The sequence below is a fragment of the Rousettus aegyptiacus genome, unplaced genomic scaffold (assembly GCF_014176215.1).
Source record: "Rousettus aegyptiacus isolate mRouAeg1 unplaced genomic scaffold, mRouAeg1.p scaffold_m13_p_2, whole genome shotgun sequence".
NCBI classification, from domain to species: domain Eukaryota; kingdom Metazoa; phylum Chordata; class Mammalia; order Chiroptera; family Pteropodidae; genus Rousettus; species Rousettus aegyptiacus.
Genome location: NW_023416295.1, coordinates 10196789 through 10219342, shown reverse-complemented (window position 1 = coordinate 10219342; position 22554 = coordinate 10196789). Strand labels below are relative to the sequence as shown.

The 22554-nt window shown below is 35.9% G+C and overlaps 1 protein-coding gene across 3 annotated transcripts in view; it reads right to left on the bottom strand.

Annotated features, from left to right (window-relative positions):
- The window catches only part of CUL3 (cullin 3), a 90358-nt gene that overhangs the window by 57070 nt on the left and 10734 nt on the right, over positions 1 to 22554 (bottom strand). Inside the window, exon 2 of one of the 3 annotated variants that reach the window (XM_016122888.2) lies at positions 12633 to 12830. The exons of 1 other annotated variant lie outside the window; for it this stretch is intronic. In XM_016122888.2, coding sequence (XP_015978374.1) covers positions 12633 to 12830 — 198 coding nt within the window. Of the gene's footprint in view, positions 1 to 11319; positions 11406 to 12632; positions 12831 to 22554 lie in introns of those variants that run through there. One more of the 3 variants, XM_016122890.2, reaches the window with a different exon arrangement.

The following is a 22554-nucleotide window of genomic DNA, read 5'->3' as shown; positions in this document are numbered from 1 at the left end:
AATTACTGGCCAAGGGAAGATGAGAATGGAAAGAAGGATGACAGGAAAAGCCAGCAGGCATGAGTTTGCCCTTGAGTTTTCACATCCAAGTATCTTCGTGGATTGACAAGGAGGTGGACCCTGGGTCAGTAGCTCTTAGCTGGTTGGAGAATTAGAGACGTTAATATCTGCACAGTAACCCCACCCTCGAACACATACACATAATTATTTTAAATCATTAAATAAAAAAATTTCACCCTCTATATTTGAATGTCTGAGGCAAAATCGCAGGCAGCCAATCCTAATAAAATGTCTACCACAAAGACATTCATCAGCTAAAACTAGTTATAGATTTTAGCTCTAAAGTTCGATGAAACTAGAATTGAGTAATAGAGTTAATGATGATAGGGATTACTGAATTAAGGAGTTCCTTCTTAAAAAGTTTCAAAACTCAGGACAATATTTAATCTCGGAATACAGAAATTCCCACTTAACATTTTGCATTAAAATAAACATCGTGTATTAAAAACATAAACTGGGGCATGAAAAACTAGAGCACATGCTAATTATACAAAGAATATTAAAAAGTATCATGAAGATACTATAATTTTAAGATGTGACCACCTAGAAACAATCACCCAGGAGCTAAAACAATCAAATTAGTATTTGCAAACAACCGCCTATGGCAGCTATTAAGACTTCGACCAGGTTACTTAACCCATCTGGTCTGCAGCTCCTCTTACCTGCGATGTGACTGGGGTTGATTAGATCAGCTCCACTAAGATGCCTGAGTACTACTGCATGGCAGGCTCCATTTCCCCTGATGAAACGGGATTTCTATTGGTTTTGTATGATTTTAAAAGTGGGGTTTTCCATTGTTTTAAAGTAACTGGGAGCCACTGGGTGTCTGCTATGTACTTGCTGGATCTAAATTCTAAAACACATTGCTTTTTTCATTTCATGAAACCAGAGTATTTACATAAACATTCAACATTTACCAGGATTAAAAATAACATTTGAGTACCCATTTATAACATTTGAATTTTTTCAGAGTTCTGCATATGTGATCTAGGGGCTTTTCACTTTACAAATTTTTACCACTTCATAAATCCTATTTTTCCAAGAAATGCCATTAAAGAATTATTCCTGAAGATCTCAAAAATTTTTCCACTTCATCACACCAGAGCAATGCAACATAAACCTATCAATAAAAGGGGCTTATACAGCAGTGAATCTCAATGGAGCTAAGCCATGGAGTCTAGAAGACATTTTTCTAACCTAACACAGTCTGAAAAGAGCTCTACAACTCTTCCCCTTACCCCAAGAATTCATAATTTATAATATTAAAAAGAGATAGTACAATGTTTTGCTATTTTTTTTAACAGTCAGATATAGTGAACAGTGGCAGCATAGCAGTGTAGATGATGAAAAGCCCATCTGTCTGATTCAAATCACAGATCCACACTTAGTGAAATGTGTGACCTTGAGCAATTTAATTTCTCTGCATTATCTGTTTTTATAAAATTGCAATAATGATAGCACCTGCTTCAAGGAGCTGCTGCGTGGATAAAATGAGTTAACATACACAAAATGCTTAGAACAATGCCTAGCCCACATTAAATGCCACAGAAGCATTCGCTACTATAACAGTACTATTTGTATTACATATTTGTAATATTATTCATATACATATTTTAATCTCGCTACTCGAGCTGTGCTCCGCAGAGCAATACCATATAGTCCAGATGATGATGATAATCATCACCATCGTCCTCTGGGAGCTTGTTAGAAATGAATAATCTTGGGGCCTAAGATCTACTGAACCAGAATCTGCATTTTAACAAGATTACCAGGAAATTCATAAGTGCCTTAAATGTTGAGGAACAAGTGACATAAAACACATATACATACATATGTTCACATATTTTATACAGTATTTTCTAAACTCTCAATTTCGATTTGGTTATTGCTTTCTTTTCCTCTATAGAACAGAAATATCTCTGTAACTAGAAGGAATTCTTTTACTCCATACTTTGTGGACCTTGCAATGCAGCCAACCTCCTATTTGTATTTGCAATATAAGTTCAGTGAACAGATGCTGCTCTCTCATAATGTAATCACCTAAAGAGTCTGTATTTCAAAGCAAGTTTCTGCTGAGGTTAAGAGAATTAAACAGAGCTGCTGTAGATATTTAAAACTTTTAAGAATTCACTAATGGTAAGTGATTCCTGAATGATATAAAATTCACTGTCCTCTTGATATTTTCTAGATTGACAGGATTGTTGTTGTTATTTGCAGTAACCTTTTAGAAAAAAGGTGGCAATCTTGAGCAGAGCAATCATACCAGTATTATTAACAAGACAGCCACTGCAGGGGAAACTTTTCTTGACTGCTATCAGAAGATTCTTCTATAAGTAATTTACTAATGTATATATAGTTAGTAATGTAAGTTTAAGCATTTCACAAAGAGCACACAAATTGCAATTTCAAAATCGAATTCATTCCTAGTGGCAATATTCCCCCCACTCTTTAAGTGTTCAAAGTGAAGCTCTTAATTCAAAAGACTACATAAAATCTTTCCCCAAATTGACAATCAAATATTTAATGATTACTTCCAACAAGCAAAGCAGGATGCTAGGTACTGTGGGAGATACAAAATGCATTCAGCCACTTTAGAATCTCTGTGGGAAAAAGGAGAAAAGAGGAACTTACAACAGTAGCGTTTAAATGACCTCAATACAAAGTAGGATACCATGACTAGCACTAGAGAAGTCATGAGGTTCAAAGGAGGGGCACAAAATGGAATTACGACAACACATTTTCATACTTCTAGACATGAAGAAAATTTGCTACATCTTCAGGCAAATAAAAAATTCATCTAAATTCAGCTTAAGGTGCATTTAAAAAAATATACCTTAGAAAATAGGGATTTATGAGTACAAAGTAATGCCATTAAAAACTGTAGCTTTTTACTTACTGTTTGAAAAGGGAAACAGAAAGAAAAGAACACTATGTCACAGAACGACAGTAAGAATTATCATTTGTAAACTACTCCATTGCCAATGGTTATGACAATAAGATATACATTAAAAGCCATTATAGCATTTGTACCATAGCTAAGTTGAACAATGGGGACACTGACAGAATAAGTAATAAAACCTATACAAAGTATGGCAATATGGCAATTAGTTTTTTGTTCTCTTGAGTATCATGGGGGGAAAAAACCCATAGTTGTACAAGATCACAGGATCTGGTACCTAGTAGGCTCACGAACTCTCAAAAAATCAGAGGTATACAGCCCCCAAATTACCCTGTACTTTTAAATTGGTGAAACACACTCTGCTTAAACAGTGGTCAGATTCAGTAACTACATTGGATAGGTAGAAGTATTACCCTACATACAGAAGACAAAACACATCTCGGCAGTTCATGGATATAAACCATGATGTTTTCCACCTGACTGCTAGTGGTAGTTTTAGAGATTCCTTTCAAAAGACAACTACTGAGTGCCAACTTCATGAAGGAACAGGAGATACAAAGATGGAACAGGTCCTATTTTGTTCGTTAATTTATTTAGTGAATATGAGAATAACACTAGAAAACACAACAGAAAACACGACAGAGAGGGTACCTGCCCTCAAATGCTTACAGTCTACTCAACAATATATGTGGAAATAGCAGGTGTTTAACACAGTGAACCTGCTAACACCACTTTCAACTTGGCTCTCCCCAAACATCTACTACTTTCCAAGAAGAAGCTACTCAACTTCCTATGCCCCTTACATCCCATGACTGCTGAATTCCCGACTCACTAATAATCCCTATTCCTCGCCCTATCCCCAATAATTTCTTCCCCTTTTGGAATTATCCTACTCATATTGAAGTTAACTCTTGCATATCATATTCGTTGGTGGTTTGTACACCTAGCTCACAGCCTTCCTCTTCTTTCTGACTCCTGTCACCACCCTAGGCAACACCAATATTCAATATAATGAGTTCTCACTTTTTTCCATCAACATTAAAGTAGGAAAAAGGGCAAGATGGCCAAAGATGAAAAATAAGTAGCAACGAAACACTGAAAGTGGCACTCCTACTACACTTTTTACTCCATCTTCTCCACTTCAGTCTTTTTTCAAAGATTAAAAACCAAGGCTCCCACCATCCACAGAAAAGCTAACCCCACTACAATGTTTTTGAAAATTCAAGTAGCTACCATTCTCATTCCTAGAAATGCATTCGAAGTCTTTTATGTTCCATCTTCACTGATCTGACCAATGCTCATACCTGCCTTCTTCACTCGTGCCATTTTCCCCACTGAGACTATCTTTTGCCACTGTTCATTTACATGAGGAATCTTTAATAACCCTTTAAAGCTCATCAAACGTGACCACCTCTTTCTACTTTGTCCTGAACTCTGGCAAAATAATTCCCCTTCAGATCTGGTTACCTCTGTAAAATTGGGAGCTTCCTGCTGACAGGCATGGTATTTTAGTTATTTTTTGGTGGCTGAAACACAGGACGTAATCAGTATCTGGTGATACGTATGGTGTCTTATTTTTATGGTGGATGAAACACAAGAGAGACTCAGTATCTGTGGGCCTCTGAATCTCTCTCTGTTAATGAAAATCTTATTCTTGAGTGTTTCTAGCAACATCTTTCATAATTTGCTGCAATCATATTTATAACACATTTTGTACGTAAATGCCATTAAAAAATCTCTCTACATTCATTTACACTGGCTGGAAAGGAAGGAAAAGCACTAAAAAGCTTTATTAGAAAAGCTGGGTCTGTTTAATTGGCCTACAAAATAGTCTGGAGCTTACCATAAAATTGCCAACTTCATTTCCACATGCAATTAGTACCCTCACATAAACATCTTAATTTACCTACAAATAAACATAATATCTAAAATTCTGGCTCTTCTTATTTTCCCTGTAAAACTGGAGAGAAAAAAAAATATTAAAACAATAGTACACATGGAGACATTATTTTCAGCAAATTAGACCCTATGTATAAAAATAAACACTAGGGTATTATTCTACCCCACTCCCAAACAACAACAACAACAACAACAACAAAACCCTTCGGTTTACAACAAAAAAAAAATTCAAATGAAGTCACTTAAAAATTGAAACTATTCCCCCTCAAGGTGTCAATTTTCCTACTTGTGGAACACAGAGTTTAGAATTGAACAGGATTATAAGGCACAGATTAAGTAAATACAAAACATGAGTTCTGAAAAGTCAGAGATCTTTGATAATATTGCAAATGCTTAGTAAACCAGTGCCTGTCGTGGAACAGATTTTTAAAAGCAGCTTTCTGAAAGGATCAAAGTGAGCAGGATGAAGCTCCCCTCATTCTGCCTTCCTCCCACCTAATCAAAGTAAGATAGTATTTGCAGAACAGGATATATGGATAGAAAGATTCTGAGAGCCACTGGAATAAAAGGTCTTTTTAGCAATAAGAAGCTGTTTCCAATAGAGTTAAAAAGTCAACATCTTTTTTGTTGTTGTTGTTCAGCTGTTTGAATTTCTAAGAGGAAAACTTTTAAAGTATGAGTATTAGTTCATTTATGAGGCTGTAAGTAATGTGAAAACACAATGGAACATTAAGCATGAAGCAAATCTAAGAAACCTGTTAAGCATCACGAAATTGAAATAAATAAAGTTCTTGATACACTGAAAAAAATAAAGCTTCTCTCATGACTTTAAGAAACAATCAAAAACATATTTTTATTCTAAACATATTATGGTACAGGGATGAACAGTACACTACAAAAACTTTAAGTCTTAATAACTTCAAATTGTCAAGACACGTAATCATATAATTTTAAGGCTGATTTGGGCTAACACAACCAATCCTAATCTCATTTTATAAATTAGTAATTCAAAATTCAGAAAAGTCTCATAGTTTGTTAAAGACCGTTCATTGAAGAATTAGGTCAAAAGTCCAGTTCTTCCCACTTTTTTACTCAGTACTTTTCTACTGCAGCTGCTTCTAAGTTATTTATTATTAAACATGGAGTGCTCAACAGTAGTTAGGAGGAGAAAAGGCTAGTCCTTAGTTACTGTACTGTTATCAAGTGTGAACCCCAAACAGGAATCTTCTAAAAAGATACTGTTCCTCAAAAGCAAAATATTTTAAATATCTTATAATTTCATGTCAATTATACCTTAATAATTCTATAGAAAAATTTTGAGACAACTCAACCCTTACCTAATCCTGCCCGCAATCAACAGAACTGATTATCCTTATTTCTGAATTTAAAATTGTCTTTTAATATTACTTATACACACACACACACACACACACACACACACACACACGGGAAACCACCATTCAGATACATAAATGTTGAATTTTACTTTATAATTTAAGGTGAGATCTTAATCTTGAAGGACCACTAACACTCTGGCCATTTTTTGTCTCCACTACAACCCTCAAACTATCTGAAATGTTTAAATTCATCAGGGTTCAATGGGGGAGGCCTCATTTCTTTTTCTGTATTATTTCGCCTACTTCCAGGGCTTTAAGTATCATCTAAATGCTCATAATTCCCAAACTTATAAACATTTCCAGTCCAAACTTCTCAGAGAACTAGATTTGCATATTCAATTTCATGGGCATCTTAAAATTAACCTGTGCAAATGCAGTTCCCTTTTTCACCCCAAATCTATATCAAAAAATGGAATCGCCGAGTTGTCTAAGAGCTAAAAATCTAAAAACCACCTTGGATTCTTCCCTCTTCTTCATCCTCCATAATCAACCTGCATAGAACGATCTTTCCATATCCAAGATATATCTTAAACCTGAAAACCTTTTCTACCCCACTGGCTGTACACAGGTGCGTATCGCGTCTGCCAGTGGCCTAACCCACTGGATGACTCCTTTCTCTTCCCCTTAACTCTTGCGCCTGTGACTTTGGGCCCTCGAACTTATGTACCACACAGCAACCAGAGTAATACTTTAAAAACCTACATGTCACTGTCTTGCTTGCTTAAAATCCTTGAATGGCTTCCTAATGTACATGTCATGAAGTATGAAGCCCTTATACCGTAGCTTTGAGGCCTGGCTTGATCTGGCTTCTGCTTCTCTCTCCAGCCTTACCCTGCCCCATTCTTCCCCACTGTCAATGCTTAATTTCCCATTCACAACAGGTCTCCCGACCCAAACCCCAATTTCTCTAGTTCAGGGGTTGGTAAAAGATGGCCGGCTGTCTTTTTAAATAAAGTTTTCTTGGAATGCTGCCACACCCACTCATCACGTGTGGTTTATTGTTGTTCCTGTGCTACCAGAGAGCTGAGGAGCCATGCCAGAAAACATGTGGCCCAGAAAACTGAAAATATTATCTGGTCCTTTACAGAAAAAATGTTTTACAGGCATTGCCTTCGCTTGGCATGCTCTTCAACCCACTTTTCTCATGAGCACCTTTCTCGTTCTTCATGTTCCCGCTTAAATGTCACCACGTCGTCAAGGAGCCCTTTCTTGAGCTGTGCAGTTGCCCCCATCATTCTTCTCTATCACTGTATCCTGTTTTCTTTGTTATACTTTAAAGGTAAATATTTATTTACTGGTCTATCTGTTCCGAAAGTACAGGGATCAGATGCATTCTATTTATCAATATATTTCTTATACCTAAGTCAGAGCCTGGCAAATAATAAATACTTCTGAATGTTGAATTCTGTAATAAGTCTTATAAAGCTAATTTTGCAGCTTTGACAAAATAATCTATAATTTAAAATTCTTAAAACCGGAGAGTAGCAGAATTTTTTTTCTTAGTATAACATTCTTTTAAAGTTATTTAGAAAAAATTGTTAAGGAAAAAATGATCCCTGTGAATCCTGAAATGTTTTCATTTTTGCTAAAACAAGACAAGATTTTTCTTATGGCGAAGCACAAAGGCCCCATCACACCCTCGGTTTTGCTTTGTGGCCTTGAGAAATTCACAGAATTCCTTTGGGTCTCAGTTTCCTTGAAACGAACATTCTTCTAGAGGTAGGAAGAAAACACTACCAAGTGAAAGAAATTAGCATTTCGCTTTCCTATGCCTATTTCCAAAACCAATAATCAGTTTCTGAAGTGTCCTCCCTTCACCTGCTCTCTGGTAGATCACGCCACTCTGCTTTACCAAAATCTTCCTCAAAATGTTCACTATTCTCATCTTGACATCAGTAATACACCCTATTCCATGTAAAAATTGTATTTCCTTTGAATTCTTCAAGATGAAACTATAGGTGTCAGCTATATATCTATACCACAGCACTAAAAGGTTCACTTCTGTATATGCTTAAATATATTTACTAGTTAGATAGTTCGGCTAACTGCTAAAAGCATAGTGAACAAAAAATTGAAGAGATCATGCACTTGCTTCAAAACAAAAACAGATATATGCTGTGAGACTGAAGATACTTTGATACCACAGAACCCTAAACATTCCTTCACCACCCACTCAGAAGGTGAAGGATCAAGACAGGTAATATTTATTTTCATGCAAATTACACTTATGCACATGTCACTGGCAACGTTCCTAAAAGTCCCATTTAGCAGAGCAAAATTGAGACTCTCAAACAGGAGACAAACATTGTGGGCTACTGTATGATGGCCCTGCCGGCCAGATAATAGACTTCTTTTGGCAGTGTCTTCTTCATGTAGTAGTAATGTATTTACACGGTTACTGTTTTTCATAAAAAAAGTAAAAATAAAGTCAGATAAGTGGAAAACACAAAAATGAAAGCATAGATACTAAAAGGAATTCAAAAACTTAATTTAACTGAAATAAAGAAATCAGTCGAATAGACATGCTGAAATTGCTACATTTCCTAGTCAGAAACTGACACTTTATGCTTGTCAAATAAATATTTGTGCAAGAAAAAAATTCAAGAACATTTTCAGATACTGGTGACATTATTAATGCCTGTGTAAAAGAAATAAAATTAAGAATTTAGCATTTATATTTTTAACTTCTTTAGCACAATCAACTCAAATACATGTTCTATGGAATATATTATAGGGAACTCCTATATTTTGAAATGACAGCCTTAGATATAGAACCACTTTAAGCAATGTAAAATATGCTAAAGCTCTCACAGTTACCATGGAGTTGTTTGTTCACATGACTTCAATTTCTACCTAACCATGCTGCAGAGTTCAAAAATCAATCACTTAAACACTGACCTCACACTCTGGCCTCCCCTCATCTTGTCATTTTTTGGATAAGCCAATTCTCAATCCTAACACAACGACTGCAGATGGTTTTTTCTGCGTCTGTGCCCATGCTGCAAAGCACTGCTTAAAAAAAAAAACAAAATCACACATTCAGGCCATTTACTACTGAGCTAGCTTTTCCCCACCTTGGCAATTCCTTAGTAGATTCCCCAAAGGGACTTCTGCATGTCTCTTCACTTTGTTTTCAGAAGATGTATGGCTTAATTATTAGATTCATAAGTTTTAGAACTAAAGAATCACAGAGGTATTACTGCTAATTCCTTCATTTTAATTATATAAACCAAGACCTAGAATACAAAGAACTATTTACAAACATTGAACCAATTTACTTGAAGCCCCTCACACACCCTAAATGTCAGCGTATTTACTGCATCTTGGTCCATTTACAATGTCTGAGGAGAAGGTCTACAGAGAAGGCAAGAGCCCAGCCTGAAGCCACACTAACTGCATACTATTCCATCTAGGCGACTTACTAACTACGTGCATCTGGACAAATCATCAATTCTCTGTGCCTCAGTTTCTGCACTTGTAAAACAGAGATATCAGTATTTGACTTATTGGATTGTGACCAATAACTAAGCTCATGCACATAAAAGCATTAGAACTGGACCCTAGCACACAGTAATTCAGTTATTACCGTCATTCCCTAGGGAATCTCTGGCAAGTGAGACACACTTCTCTTCAACTTCACGTCTCCACTGTTCTCAATTCCATATTCTTTCCACATCCAAGAATACAGTTGCTCCCATTTTCTCCCCTTCAAGAGCCCTAAGCAAAACTCTTCCCCTCTATTTTTCTTCTCTTTTGATGCCAAACTTCTTAAATTAGTCTATTCCCAACATGTATTTAACTAGAGTTTGCTTTTTAAGATCCATCCCTTGGCTCTGGGATTTTTATTCTCTGAACTCCAAGACTTATTCCTCAATACATGTTACCAAATGCCAAATCTTTCCCAAGCTCTTCAACTGTGTATCTCCAAACATAGAATTCTACTTGAGTATCTTATTATGGTCTCACTCAATTTCCCTCACATGTAAAATGATTTCTAAGGTGCCTGCCAACTATAAAAATTTCCAATGTAATCTAAAACAAAATTTGTCATCTCCACTACTCCAAATCAGTTTTCCACTATAATTTCTCAGTATTTCTACTAGTAGCACCATAATTTTCTCAGTAACCAAATTCTATCGTCTTACTTCAGAATTTCTAACAGCATCCATTCATTTCTAGACTATTGCTTTACTCAGATTTTTCTGTATTTTCTCCTGCTTCTGACATCCTCCCAATCCTACATTTCTATCATTCCCATCTTAATCTTCCTAAAATACTATCACATTATCATCTACTTAAAAACCTCCAATAAACTTCAAGTCCAAATTCCTTAGCTTAGCACTCAAGTTTTTCCTCAATTTGCTCCCAAACCATTTTTGCAACACTATAATCCACTAATCTCCATAAATTATTACATACCTCAGTTAAATTCTACTTACCTCCTAAGTGTACTCAGCTTATTTCTGTATAATCATGTGACACCTACCATCCCTGGAATGCCTTACATATTGTTCACTGATATCCCAAACTTCTCACGGCTCAGTTCACTCTGATCCTTTCCCATGAAATATTACAGCCCAGGGTAATCTCTCCCTCACCGGAATTCCTAAGCTGTTTATTGTTTATACAATTCATTTACCATTTTATTATATTTTGCCTCAAACTGTTATCTAAATGTGTATATCAACTCTCACATCAAAGTAAAAACAAACTTAGGAAGGCAAAGTATCATATATATCTTTGCATCTACTGTATTTTCCTAGAAAGTTGTGCATAGTAAGCACTTAACAAAAAATTGTTGATTGCATGAAGAACACAATCACCTGCTTTATGAGATACTAGCTACCTGCTCATGTAACCCCACTTAAGAGAAAGGATTTGTAGAAGGAACAGTAGAAATAGAAAGTGACTATTCTGCAACCACTAGAGTAATAATGATTCATGCAAGAATCATCAATGGATGCTAAAACCATCACATGAAAGTTTCTGGGGAACAGGATATTTATACAATCTCAAAATATATCTGAACAAATTACTTATGAATTACAAAGGGAAAAAAGGTACCTTCACAGTGGAGAAATCTGGCGGACACCAAGTGATCAAAGTTAACATCACCAATAATGGGATAAACTGACATCATGTGCCTCCTGATGTGATGCACTGAGGACACAACATCACTTATGTATTATTCCTGCCAAAAATGCATAACCTGAAACTAGTCATGAGGAAACAATCAGACAAACCAAAAACTGAGGGACAATCTACAAAACAACTGACCTATACTCTTCAAAAATGTCAATGTGCTGGAAGACAAAGAAAGGCTGTGGAATTGTGTGTGTGATCCTGGATTGGATCCTGGATCAGAAAACAAACTACTATAAAGGACATCACTGCTACACGGGACAACTAGTGAATTTACATGTGGACTATATTAGATAACAGTATTATATTCATGTTAAACTGCCTGATTGTGAGCATTGTTTGTTCTTTGGTTAAGTAAAAGAATTTCCTTGTTCTTAGGAGAAGCATTCCAAAGCATTTGAGGGTACATAAATCTACTTATTTTCTAATCGTTCAGCCATAATAATAGCAATAATAGCAATAACAAGTATCACAAAAAAGAATGGCCAAATTATGGCAAAATGTTAACTGGTGAATCTACAATAAGAGATCACTGTACAATTGGTGCAACTTTTTCATGTTTTCAAAATGAAATTTTAAAAATGCCCTAATACCACACAAAAACTTTGAGAAGTTTTTATTTATCTGTGGTATTTACATTTTATCTGACAATCATAAAGCAAGACATACTTGCAGTTAAAGAGTTTACTCTATAAAAACATATGTTTAAAAAAAAAATACATCTTTTTGGAACCAAAGAACCATTTTATAATGTTAACAGCCCACCACTATTTTATTATTTTTTTAAATTCACATTTCTACAGTAAAACTCAGTTAAAATGAATAGTCAATTCTGATTGGTGAAAAGTCTTAGACAATATTTTTTAAACAATGTAATTTTATTATGTCAAATATACAGAGAAAGCTAAAATGGGCTGATAAACATTTTAAGAAAAAAAATGATTATCTGTCATTAACATTAATAAACATTTGTAAATTACTTAAAGTTTGCTTTCTTAATTATGATTATGGAGAATATCACACATCACAAATTCCATCTTCCCTCAATTATCAAAAATTCTGATTTAGCTAATTATAAATTTTGAGTAAGGTTTTGTAATACAGCCATTGATTGATTATTCCTTCTATAGGCTTCCTGGAGCCTTTATAAACAATACTTTTAGTTAAAGTAAAAGATAGTATAAAGGATTTTCTAGATTCAATATAATTAGCAACAGTCCTTTAAAGTCGGATACCTTATTTATGAGATGTTCGGTAACAACTTCTCTTAGTCCAGTGTAGAGCTTTTCTCCATGTTTATGCAAAACCATTGTATATGCATTTCTATAGAGCTCCTCAAAACTAAGACCACTGTTATTCTTACGCTGGATTTCTTGAATTGCATTTTTCAGAAGGTCCCAAATGCTGTTTACATATTTTTCATCCATGGTCATCTGTAATATCCAAAAGAGAGAAGAGAGACAAAAAAAAAAAAAAAAAAAAAGAACAAAACCAATGGTTGAAAATCTGTCTGTATTTGTCCATATAGTAAATATTTTATTATATGGCTATGAGAATAAAGCTGTATGACTTATAAGGATGTTAATAATCGGTTTTAATAGAAATAAAGGGATACATTTAAAAAGTTTTTAGAGCTGATTGAAGTAATTTTTTAAAAATCCTTTAAAACCTCCCTCTTCTCTTATTTGAAGCAAAACCCTCCACTTTAAATAAAATATAATCCCTGATGTTAATACTTGCTTTAGCCCAAAGTGTTAAGACAGACGTCTTTTCCCCTAAATTTATTTAGTAGGACACAAGCTCAGAGATTTCCTTTCCTGGAGATTTACAGCTTCTTGGCAAACTGAAGATTGGGAGAAGACCTGCAACTAAAAACAAAACAAGCAAACAAACAACAAAACAACACAAATAAAAACAAAACAAAAAGCCCATCACATTTCCTTTGTTTAACCTAGTAGGCATTTTCCTCCTCTCCCAGTTTAGATTCCATGGTCCATCATTTGTCCACATTCATAAGTCACTTGGTCTCTCTCTTCCTCCCTCCAAAATACAAGCCATTCTAAACCTCAAATGCTCACCCACTCTTCACCTACACCCACGCAGCTGAAAGAACAAGGAAGAAAAACACACCTATCTCAGCTGAAATTCATGACCACTAATCACAAGTGGGCCTGTAGGCAACCCCACAATCCTACTTTTCTAGTCTACTAATCCAGCCTTTCTAGATGACATTACACTATCTTCTCCATACTCACTTCAGAATAATGACTTGCTTCATGTTCCACTGAGAAAAGAGAAACTACTGGAAGAGAAACTGTACAAACTATGACCACATCCACTAAACTACCTGCTTGCATATCAATATAATCTGCGAGTTCTTTTGCTCAAAGTGCCAATTCATATATTCAAAATATAGCACACGGACCAGAAACGAGCAAATTCCAGGAACTTATTAGAAATGCAGAATTGCAGACCCCAACCCACACCTACAGAAGCATAATCTGCATTTTAGGTACTGCTCTAGTTCCATCCCAATTCTCCTATTCAAGGACCCCCACCCCCAGCAATCTCCTCTACCAACATCAATATTTTTCCTCTCTGCTAGATTATTTCCATCTGCATTCAAAACCATCAGTTTCCCACCTGAAAAACAAAGAAATCCTCACCACCTAATTTCTCTTTTCTGTTTACAGCAAAATCATGGGGCAGGGGAGAAGTATTCTCTGTCAACTGTCTCCAAGTCCTATTTTTCCGATTATTTCTTGAATCCACTCTAGTAAGGATTTCGTCTCTTCCATTTCACTGAAATTACTCTTGAGAAGGTCACCAGGGACTTCCACATTGCCAAGTCTAATGGTCAAAGTCTCAGTTCTTATATTACTTGACCTATCTGGACAGCAACTGAAAGAGCTGATCATTCCTACTCTTGAAACATTTCTCACTTGCATTCCAAGCACTGCAATCTCTTGTTTTTTCTTCCTATTCTATTGGCTATTTGTCAGTCCGCTTACCACTTCTTACTCATCACCACAGACCCCAAGCCTAAGGCTCGGGTTCTAAACCTCTAGTCCATTCACATTCGGTTTTTAAAAAGTGAGGTTGATCTCATCTATTCTCATGGTTTTAAGTTAACGTCAAAATTTATATATCCTGTTTGGCCCTCTCCCCTTAATACCAGAGTCATCTATTCAGCCACCTACTCAATGTTTCTACTTGAATGCCTTCTAGATACCTCAGACTTATCAAGTCTAAAATGGAAACCTTAATCTTTTCCTCTAAGTCGGCTTCCTCCTGCAGTCATCTCCAACTGAGCGAACATCCAATCCATCTTTCCATTTGCCAATGCCAAAAGCTTGTAATCCTCTTTATACTTCTAATCCAACAGGAAATTCTGTTGTCTCTGCCTTCAAAATGTACCGAGAATCTAACTCGCACCTCTTTCACTGTTACTGGCCTAGTCCAAACCACCATCATCTCTCAGATCACTGCAACGGCCTCTAACTAGTCTGTTTCTGCTCTTGGCCCACTATCGTACAGCAGCCAGACTGACCCTCTGAAAACCTAAGTCGAATCGTGTCAGTCATCTGTTCACAACCCTCAAGTGACTTCTTATTTCCCTTGGAGTTGAAGTCAAAGTCCTTACACTATCCTACAAAGCTGCATTCAATCTGATAATCTCTGACTCAGCTAGTCTTCTTCCTTGCTCACTGCTCTATCCACGCCAGCCTCCCTGCGATCCCCCTGGAATACATCAAACAAGTTCACCTCAAGGTATTTACATTTGCTACTCTCTCTAAAGTGTTCTTCCCGCAGATATCTGCATGGCTCATTCACTTATCGGCCTCAAAACTCTGCTCAACCGTCCCCTTAAAATGAAGCTTTAACTGCCCTCTCTAAAATAGCAGCTGGTTCTTACTAATGGCCCCCACATTCCAACGTCACATTCCTTTATTTCTTTTGCTGGCCTCCTTTCTCCCAGCCAAACGTCAGCTCCATGAAGGCAGGGATTTTCTTCACTGCTGAATCTCTCAGCCACTAAAATCATACCTGTCAAATAACAGGCTCTTAACACTTGTTGACTGAATGATTTTCCGCTAATCTCTAAGGAGACCTTTTTATGCCACATAAAACTTACAAGTTCTACATTCACAACCTGGAAAACTCTGCCACAATTACTCATCAGCTTCACACATACTTCTGACCTGCACTGGATGAAAATTTCTGAGCTAGTACAATCTGCTCCAAAGAAGGCAGGAAGAAACTTTTAGAGAATGGATCTGCTTATTGTATAGATTGTGGTGATGGTTTCACAGGTGAATACTTACCTCCAAATTCATCATGTTGCACACATTAAATATGTATTTTTTGGTAGGGCAACCATACCCTCAATCAAGTGGTTAAAAAAAAAAGCCATGTCCAATGGGTATGAATGTGAAAGAGGATGGAGTAGGCAAAACAGTTCTTTCAGTCATCCTGTCAATAAAGTACCAGCTCAACTATCAATCAAGAAGACTCAAGCAAGATGACTCTAATCTTTTCTGGAGAGCTTAAAAGGGTACTCTTTAACAGAAAAACTTCTGTTACTCAAATCTTATTCCAATCCCAGGTCTACTGGACTTTTCTGAAATGGGCTTAAGAGAATTTAGCCCTGCACCTAAACTACTATTTTTTTGTCAGATGCCCTGATCCTCAAGGTGCCATCCATGTCAAATATAAGTAAGATGTGGCTATTTAATAACTTCTCACAAATAAAAGATACAAGCCCATGTGACAATGATGGCCTCAAATACTCCATGTACAGCAGTCCTCCCTTACCCGTGGTTTTGCATTTCATGCTTTCAGTTACCCACCGTTAGCGTGGTTCAAAATTATTAAACAAAAACTTAAAAATTTAAATAAATTTTTAAATCCTAATTTTTAAATTACACGCCATCTGAGTAGCACGATGGAATCTCGCACCACCCCACTCTGTCGCTCTGTTCAGCACGTCCACACTGTCTGTGCTGCCCACCCAGGATTCACTTAGCAGCTCTCTTGGTTATCAGACTGCCTCACTGTTTCGCAGCGCTTGTGTTCAAGTAACTCTTATTTTACTTAATAATGGCCCGAAAGTGCACCGAGTAATCATGCTGCAACTTAGATATGCCAAGCGGAAGCTATAAAGTGTTTCCTTTAAGTGAAAAGGTGAAAGTTCTTGACTTAAAAAAAATAATCATACACTGAGGTTGTGAAGATTTACAGTAAGACTTTTCTATCCAAGACACTGTGAGGAAGGAAAAAGAAATCTAAGCTAGATTTGCTGTCACACTTCAAACTACAAAACTTACATTCATAGTGTGTAAGTGCTTAGGTAAAGTGGAAAGGAACTAAATTTGTGTGTGGAAGACATGAACAGAAACCATGTTCCTAATGAAAGCAGCAAGAAAGCACTGAGCCTGTATGAAGCCTTCAGCAAGGGACCCCCTGAAACAAATGGCCACTTTCACATTTTTTATTACAGTATATTGTTAGAACTGCCCTATCTTATTGTTGTTACTCTCTTAATGGTGCCTAATTTATAAATCAGACTTTATCACAGGTATGAACTTATAGGAAAAAACAGTGTATATACAGGGTTTGGTACTACTGCAGTTTCAGGCATCTGCTGAGGATACTGGCATGCACCCCCTATGGATAAGGAGGGACTGCTGTATGTGCAATGTGATTTTAGTTTGCTGACAGCATATGCAGAGGTTATAATAAAGCAGACTAAGACACCATTCTTAACATTAATAACAAACATATACAAATGGATATTCAGAACAGTTTCAAATATAGACTATAAACTCCAGAGATAACTACACTGCCAATAGTTAAGCTAAACTTGAAATGTTTTCAAGCTCTATAACATAAGATTCCATGAAAGCTTAAAAATGTAAAAAAAAAGTCTCTATGGAGTACAAATTACTACATTTTCTATTAGACTATAAAGAATTTTTGAAATATAATATTGTACATTATAATAAATTCATTTCTCACATATATAAACCGAAGATTGTTTTCTAATCCAAGACACTCAAGTCCAAGAGACAGAGCAGAGATGGAACAACAGAACAACATTTCTTCCGGTTATTGCTCAGGTGTAAAAATTTTCACACCAACAAAAAGAGACCCAGAGAAATTAAATGATTTACCCAGAGCTAGGATTAGGACTCGAATTTTCCCAAATCTAATCCAAACTACTGGACTCACCTCACGTTCCACTGTGCTAACATGGTGCAGTAATACCACAGTGCCAGTCACTGATTCCCTTGGTAAACACAGTACGGTATATTAACAGAGAACAAGGTTTTGCTGTCTGACTGGCCTGGGTTTGTGTCATGGCTGTCTTAAATTCACAAGCCATGTGACCTTGGGCAAATTACTTACTCCTCTAAGCCTGTATTTCCTCACCTGTAAAGTGGGTTTTATAACAATATCTATCTCAAAGGACTATAATGAAGATTAAATGAGAATGTCAGTAGAATTTAGCGCAGCCCAAGGCACAGTATAATTCAAATGTCAGAAATACTGCATTCTAAGCTGAGCACATCAACAGACATGAGCGAAAACAAAAGCACCCTAAGATCACACCTATGCTAAATGGTCGGTATACTGCAGCCTTCTTTTGGAAAGACCCCCCCCCCACCCCCACCCCTTCATGCCTTCTTTTTGTCCAGGGCCATTTTAATCCCCAGAGTGTAGTCCTGGGCTCTCTTCCATCTACGCTGAGTCCCTATGCATTTTCATTCATTACCATGGTTACAACTACTACCCACACATACAGGGTTTTAAAATTTACAAGACCCTAGATTGGCAAGGGATTCTGGAGCCTCCTAAAACTGTGCACAAAAAATTTTGCAAATATAATGTATGCGCACTTCTTTCTGGATAGCGGGTCCCTAGCTCAGTTTTTCCAAGCAGTTCAGACCACATCTCAAAGAAGATAAATTAACCGGTTTATGGGACAATTTTTCCCAAATCTATATTGCCAGCCCTCATGTTCCCCCTAAAGGCTAAAACTACTTTCTTCAACTATCTGCTGGATGTAAACCATCAAATGCCCCGGACACAGATCAAATTGATCATGTCCAAAATCCCTGGTAAACTCATTCTCCACACCCATCCAAATCTTACTCCTGTACTCTCTAATTCAGTAGTGGCAACACAAACCACCTAGTTATAACAAGCTAGAAGTATAAGCCTTAACTTTTTTTCTTTCCTCCCTCAACACCTACTCATCCATTCATCAAATGCTACAACATGAGGCCCAAGATATTCCTCAAATATGCCCCCATTCTTTCATCCTGAATAGTACTGTCTTAAAACTTTCATCTAGATCACTGTAAGAGCCTTCCAATTGGCATGAACTCGAATAACCTCTTGGAATCTATCTTCCTCAAAATCACCATCAAAATAAACATAGGAGCATCATGCCCCAGTCTAGCTCTCATTACTGACAGCAGAGAGGGCTGTATTTTAAAAGGGAACATAACACTCTTCAAGATCTAGTCTGTACCTACTTTAACTTCATATTTCACTCACCATTACAAATGTGACATTTTTTCCCAACATTAAACCGATCGTAATTCCCTACCACTGCCACACTCCCCATCCAGGCGGCATCCTCCCATGTCTTCTGTATGCCCTCTTCTTCATCTGAATCTTTACATAGCCTCTGAACACAGCTCAAGTGTCATATTCTCCATGGATCCTTCCCTGACCTCAGGCAAAGCTAATAACTCCTTCTCAGCTCCTTCTTAATACTCAGGTTATATCTATCACTACACTCCCATACAGCTTCATAAATAATGTTTGTGCATCTTTTCTTTTAGACTTTGAGATACTTAAAGGATTGTGCATTTTTCTTCAATGCCACTTAGAAGGCTATAAGCAAATATCTTGTTTCACCCATGTTATACCAGTGCAATTTAGAAAACATGAACATCTGAATTACTAAGCACAATGACAAAGGAAAGTACTTTGATGTGCTTATCTACAGCAATTAATGTAATTTTTAAATAAGAAAATGTCTTTTTCAAGTGGAAATATGGTACAATAATGTGCAAACAACAAACTCTGCAATTTCAGATATCAAGTATATTTTCGGATTCTTCCATTTACCTAACTAAATACCTAAGAAGACTGCTTAATCATTAATTTTATTTAATATGTATTAACTGAGAGGAAACTAGTGCACAGTAAAGGCCATTTAGGAGATCAATAAGCTACAATCTCTCCCGAAATGAAACAACTCCAAAAACAATGTGCACCCCAAAAAACTAGCTTCAAGTGCAAATTCCTACATATACTTGCTTTGGTCTTGGCAACAAGTGAACATGTCAACAGCAGTGGCAAAATAATTATGTTAATAAATAACTTCAATTTCTTACACATCTCCAATAAACACATGTCACAAAATTTAAAGACTCTAGTTTTATGTACACAATAAAAAAGAGTAATAACATTCTTATTTTAAAGTAATATTCTAAATTATGTGAGCGGGGTTTTAATTCCATTTGAGAAAACTGATTAATTTAGGTTGCAATAACTGCAAACATACTCAGGAAGGGATTTGGTAAAATAAAATGATAAAATAAAATGCACACACACACATATATGCAAACACTTAATGTTTGCTAATTGTTAGGTATTTATAATATGTATCCTCTAAAAGCTCAAGTTACAAAGTAAGCAGCAAGCAAAGTACATTCGTTTAGTAGGAAAAAATGCAAAAGACATTTTTTAAAGGAAAACCAAAATTAAGTATTCTAAGATTCTTAAGGTTCAGTAGCACTTTTAAAAAACAAATCAAGACTTTAATTTTTAAGAGTGACCTTCTCGCCCTTACCTTTCACCAATCTAGGATTACAATTCCCTCATTAGTATCAACAACGAAAATAAGCTAACAGTCTTTATTTTCTTTCACAAACTTCTGATTTTTCATCTAACATTAGTTAAAATGATATAAAACATAACCTTCAAAATGCCTGAATCAGAAAGGATGTAAGTCTATTACATACTTACACATCTTGAAGGTTCTGTAATTACTCAGTTGGAGAGAATTACAGCACGAGCCAATTAAAACTAAAAGGAAGAGAACTGTATTCTTCACATCTACTACATACAAAGAACAAGAAGTCTTTAGTCCCCTGTGAATAATTTTCTACAAGAAATTTAGAACAGGGTGGGTGGGGGAAAAGGGTGAGAATTTGAAATTCCAAGCAATTCAGAATGACACAGCTAGAAAAAAAAACAAGTAAAAATGCTTGATCTTAATTTTGAGCTTCAGCCTCAAAAAGGATGCTTTGGTACAAATATCTGAGGAATGGCAGTATTCTAGTCAGACGAAACACAAAACCATATATTATGAAAGGAAACTCCCTCCTAGATTGTAAACACCTCAGAGTAATACAAGGTCTTTCTTCCTTTATTTTATTGTGTCCTTTATAATAAACAGCACAATGCCTAGATAATATTCAAAAATATGATTTAAATGCAGTGCAGTTATAGTTAATAGTGATGAAGAATCTTATCTCATGACCAAAAACTATGCAATGATTTATGACATCTGCAATAATCCCATTTATTCAACAGTTAATCTTTAAGCAATCGGCAAAAACACAACCAAAGATCCAAGCTTTGAGGAAAACAGCCCAGTAGGAAACATGCAGACTTCGGACAAGTTCTTTAACTTTCCAGACTTCACTTTCCTTATCTGCTTGTGGCAGGAGAAATGGGAGAAGATGGTATATTGTGTGACAATTAAGTTTGTGAAAGCATTTGCCACACAGTACTTGATAAATTTCTTTCTTTTCTACACTGAAGAGAAAGACATATAGTCTTCCTTAACAACTTAGATCTGAGTGCAAAATTGAGACTTCTGATATTTGGTTAACTGGGTTCTCTTCGGTTACAGTGGAGATTAGATGGGAGCAGAAGTGCACTGCCGAAAGTAGTAACAGATGTTAAGAAAAGAGAGAAAAAGATTATCAATTAGACAAGCACAGCAGCATGGACAACGCTGTGGAGTCACAAACCAAGTGTGATCTACATTTAGCTGGCCTCTAATACTATTGAATTATAGAAGAGTAACATAATGAGAAAGCTAAAGCATCAACAGAATGTTCAAGCACAATCTGCATTTCAGTCCTCAATATAACTAGGCTGCTCAAAAATCAATTTGGAAATTTGGAACAATTTTTTTCTAAGGCACAGGGTCAAGATTCCAAATTACCCTATGAAAGTCCGTTGAAATCACAATTGATTTAAGAGTACTAACAATACAGTATTATTTTAACTGTATCTCTGTGAATGACTTTTACATTTATGAAAAAAAAAAATCTATGTGTAACATTTCAGTCTGATGATGACCACAACAAATAAGATTCAATCCTAAGTATTCCTATTGAAGCAAGAAATTTGTCACTGTCCTACTACTGGTGTTTTTGTTGACGAATAAAAAGATGTTACTGGGCACCCTGAAACACATTTTATCCGGAAAATACAATATATTCATATTGACAGAAACTCTTCAAATTTTGTAATTAGAGATCCTCCCTATTAAGAAAATTAGTTATTAAGTCAATAAGAACAACACTTTAAAATAAAAACGATTCATGTATTTCCCAGTAACCTATCAAATCCCAAACACTATTAAGGATCATGTGTATAAAATTGCTCTTCACACATTCATCTGGAAAACAGAATGATAGAAAAGCGGAAATCTATTTTGGATGAAATTTCAAAGTAGTAAAAATAATGTTACAGGGAAAAAATACTTTATATCTAACTGCATGTCTGAGTTCATATTTCTATTCTATAATGTAAAGTTATTGATTTTATTCAAAAGTGACGATACTTTCTTTTTAGCTTAAATCACTGAGTTCTTTTTTTTTAATAAATGGGTAAACCTAGTTTCACCAAAACTATGATACTGTGTAAAGGTTCTATAAACTGTAAGGCAATAACAAATTAGTTTACACCAGAATCAGCTACACGCAATCCAAAGAAAAACAAAAACATATTAAACAGTATCAACTGCTAGTTAGCTTTATCTTTGAATTGAATGAACCTAACTAATGTGATATGATAGCAAAAGCCCTATCATAAAAGCTATTACTAAAATATATCAAAACT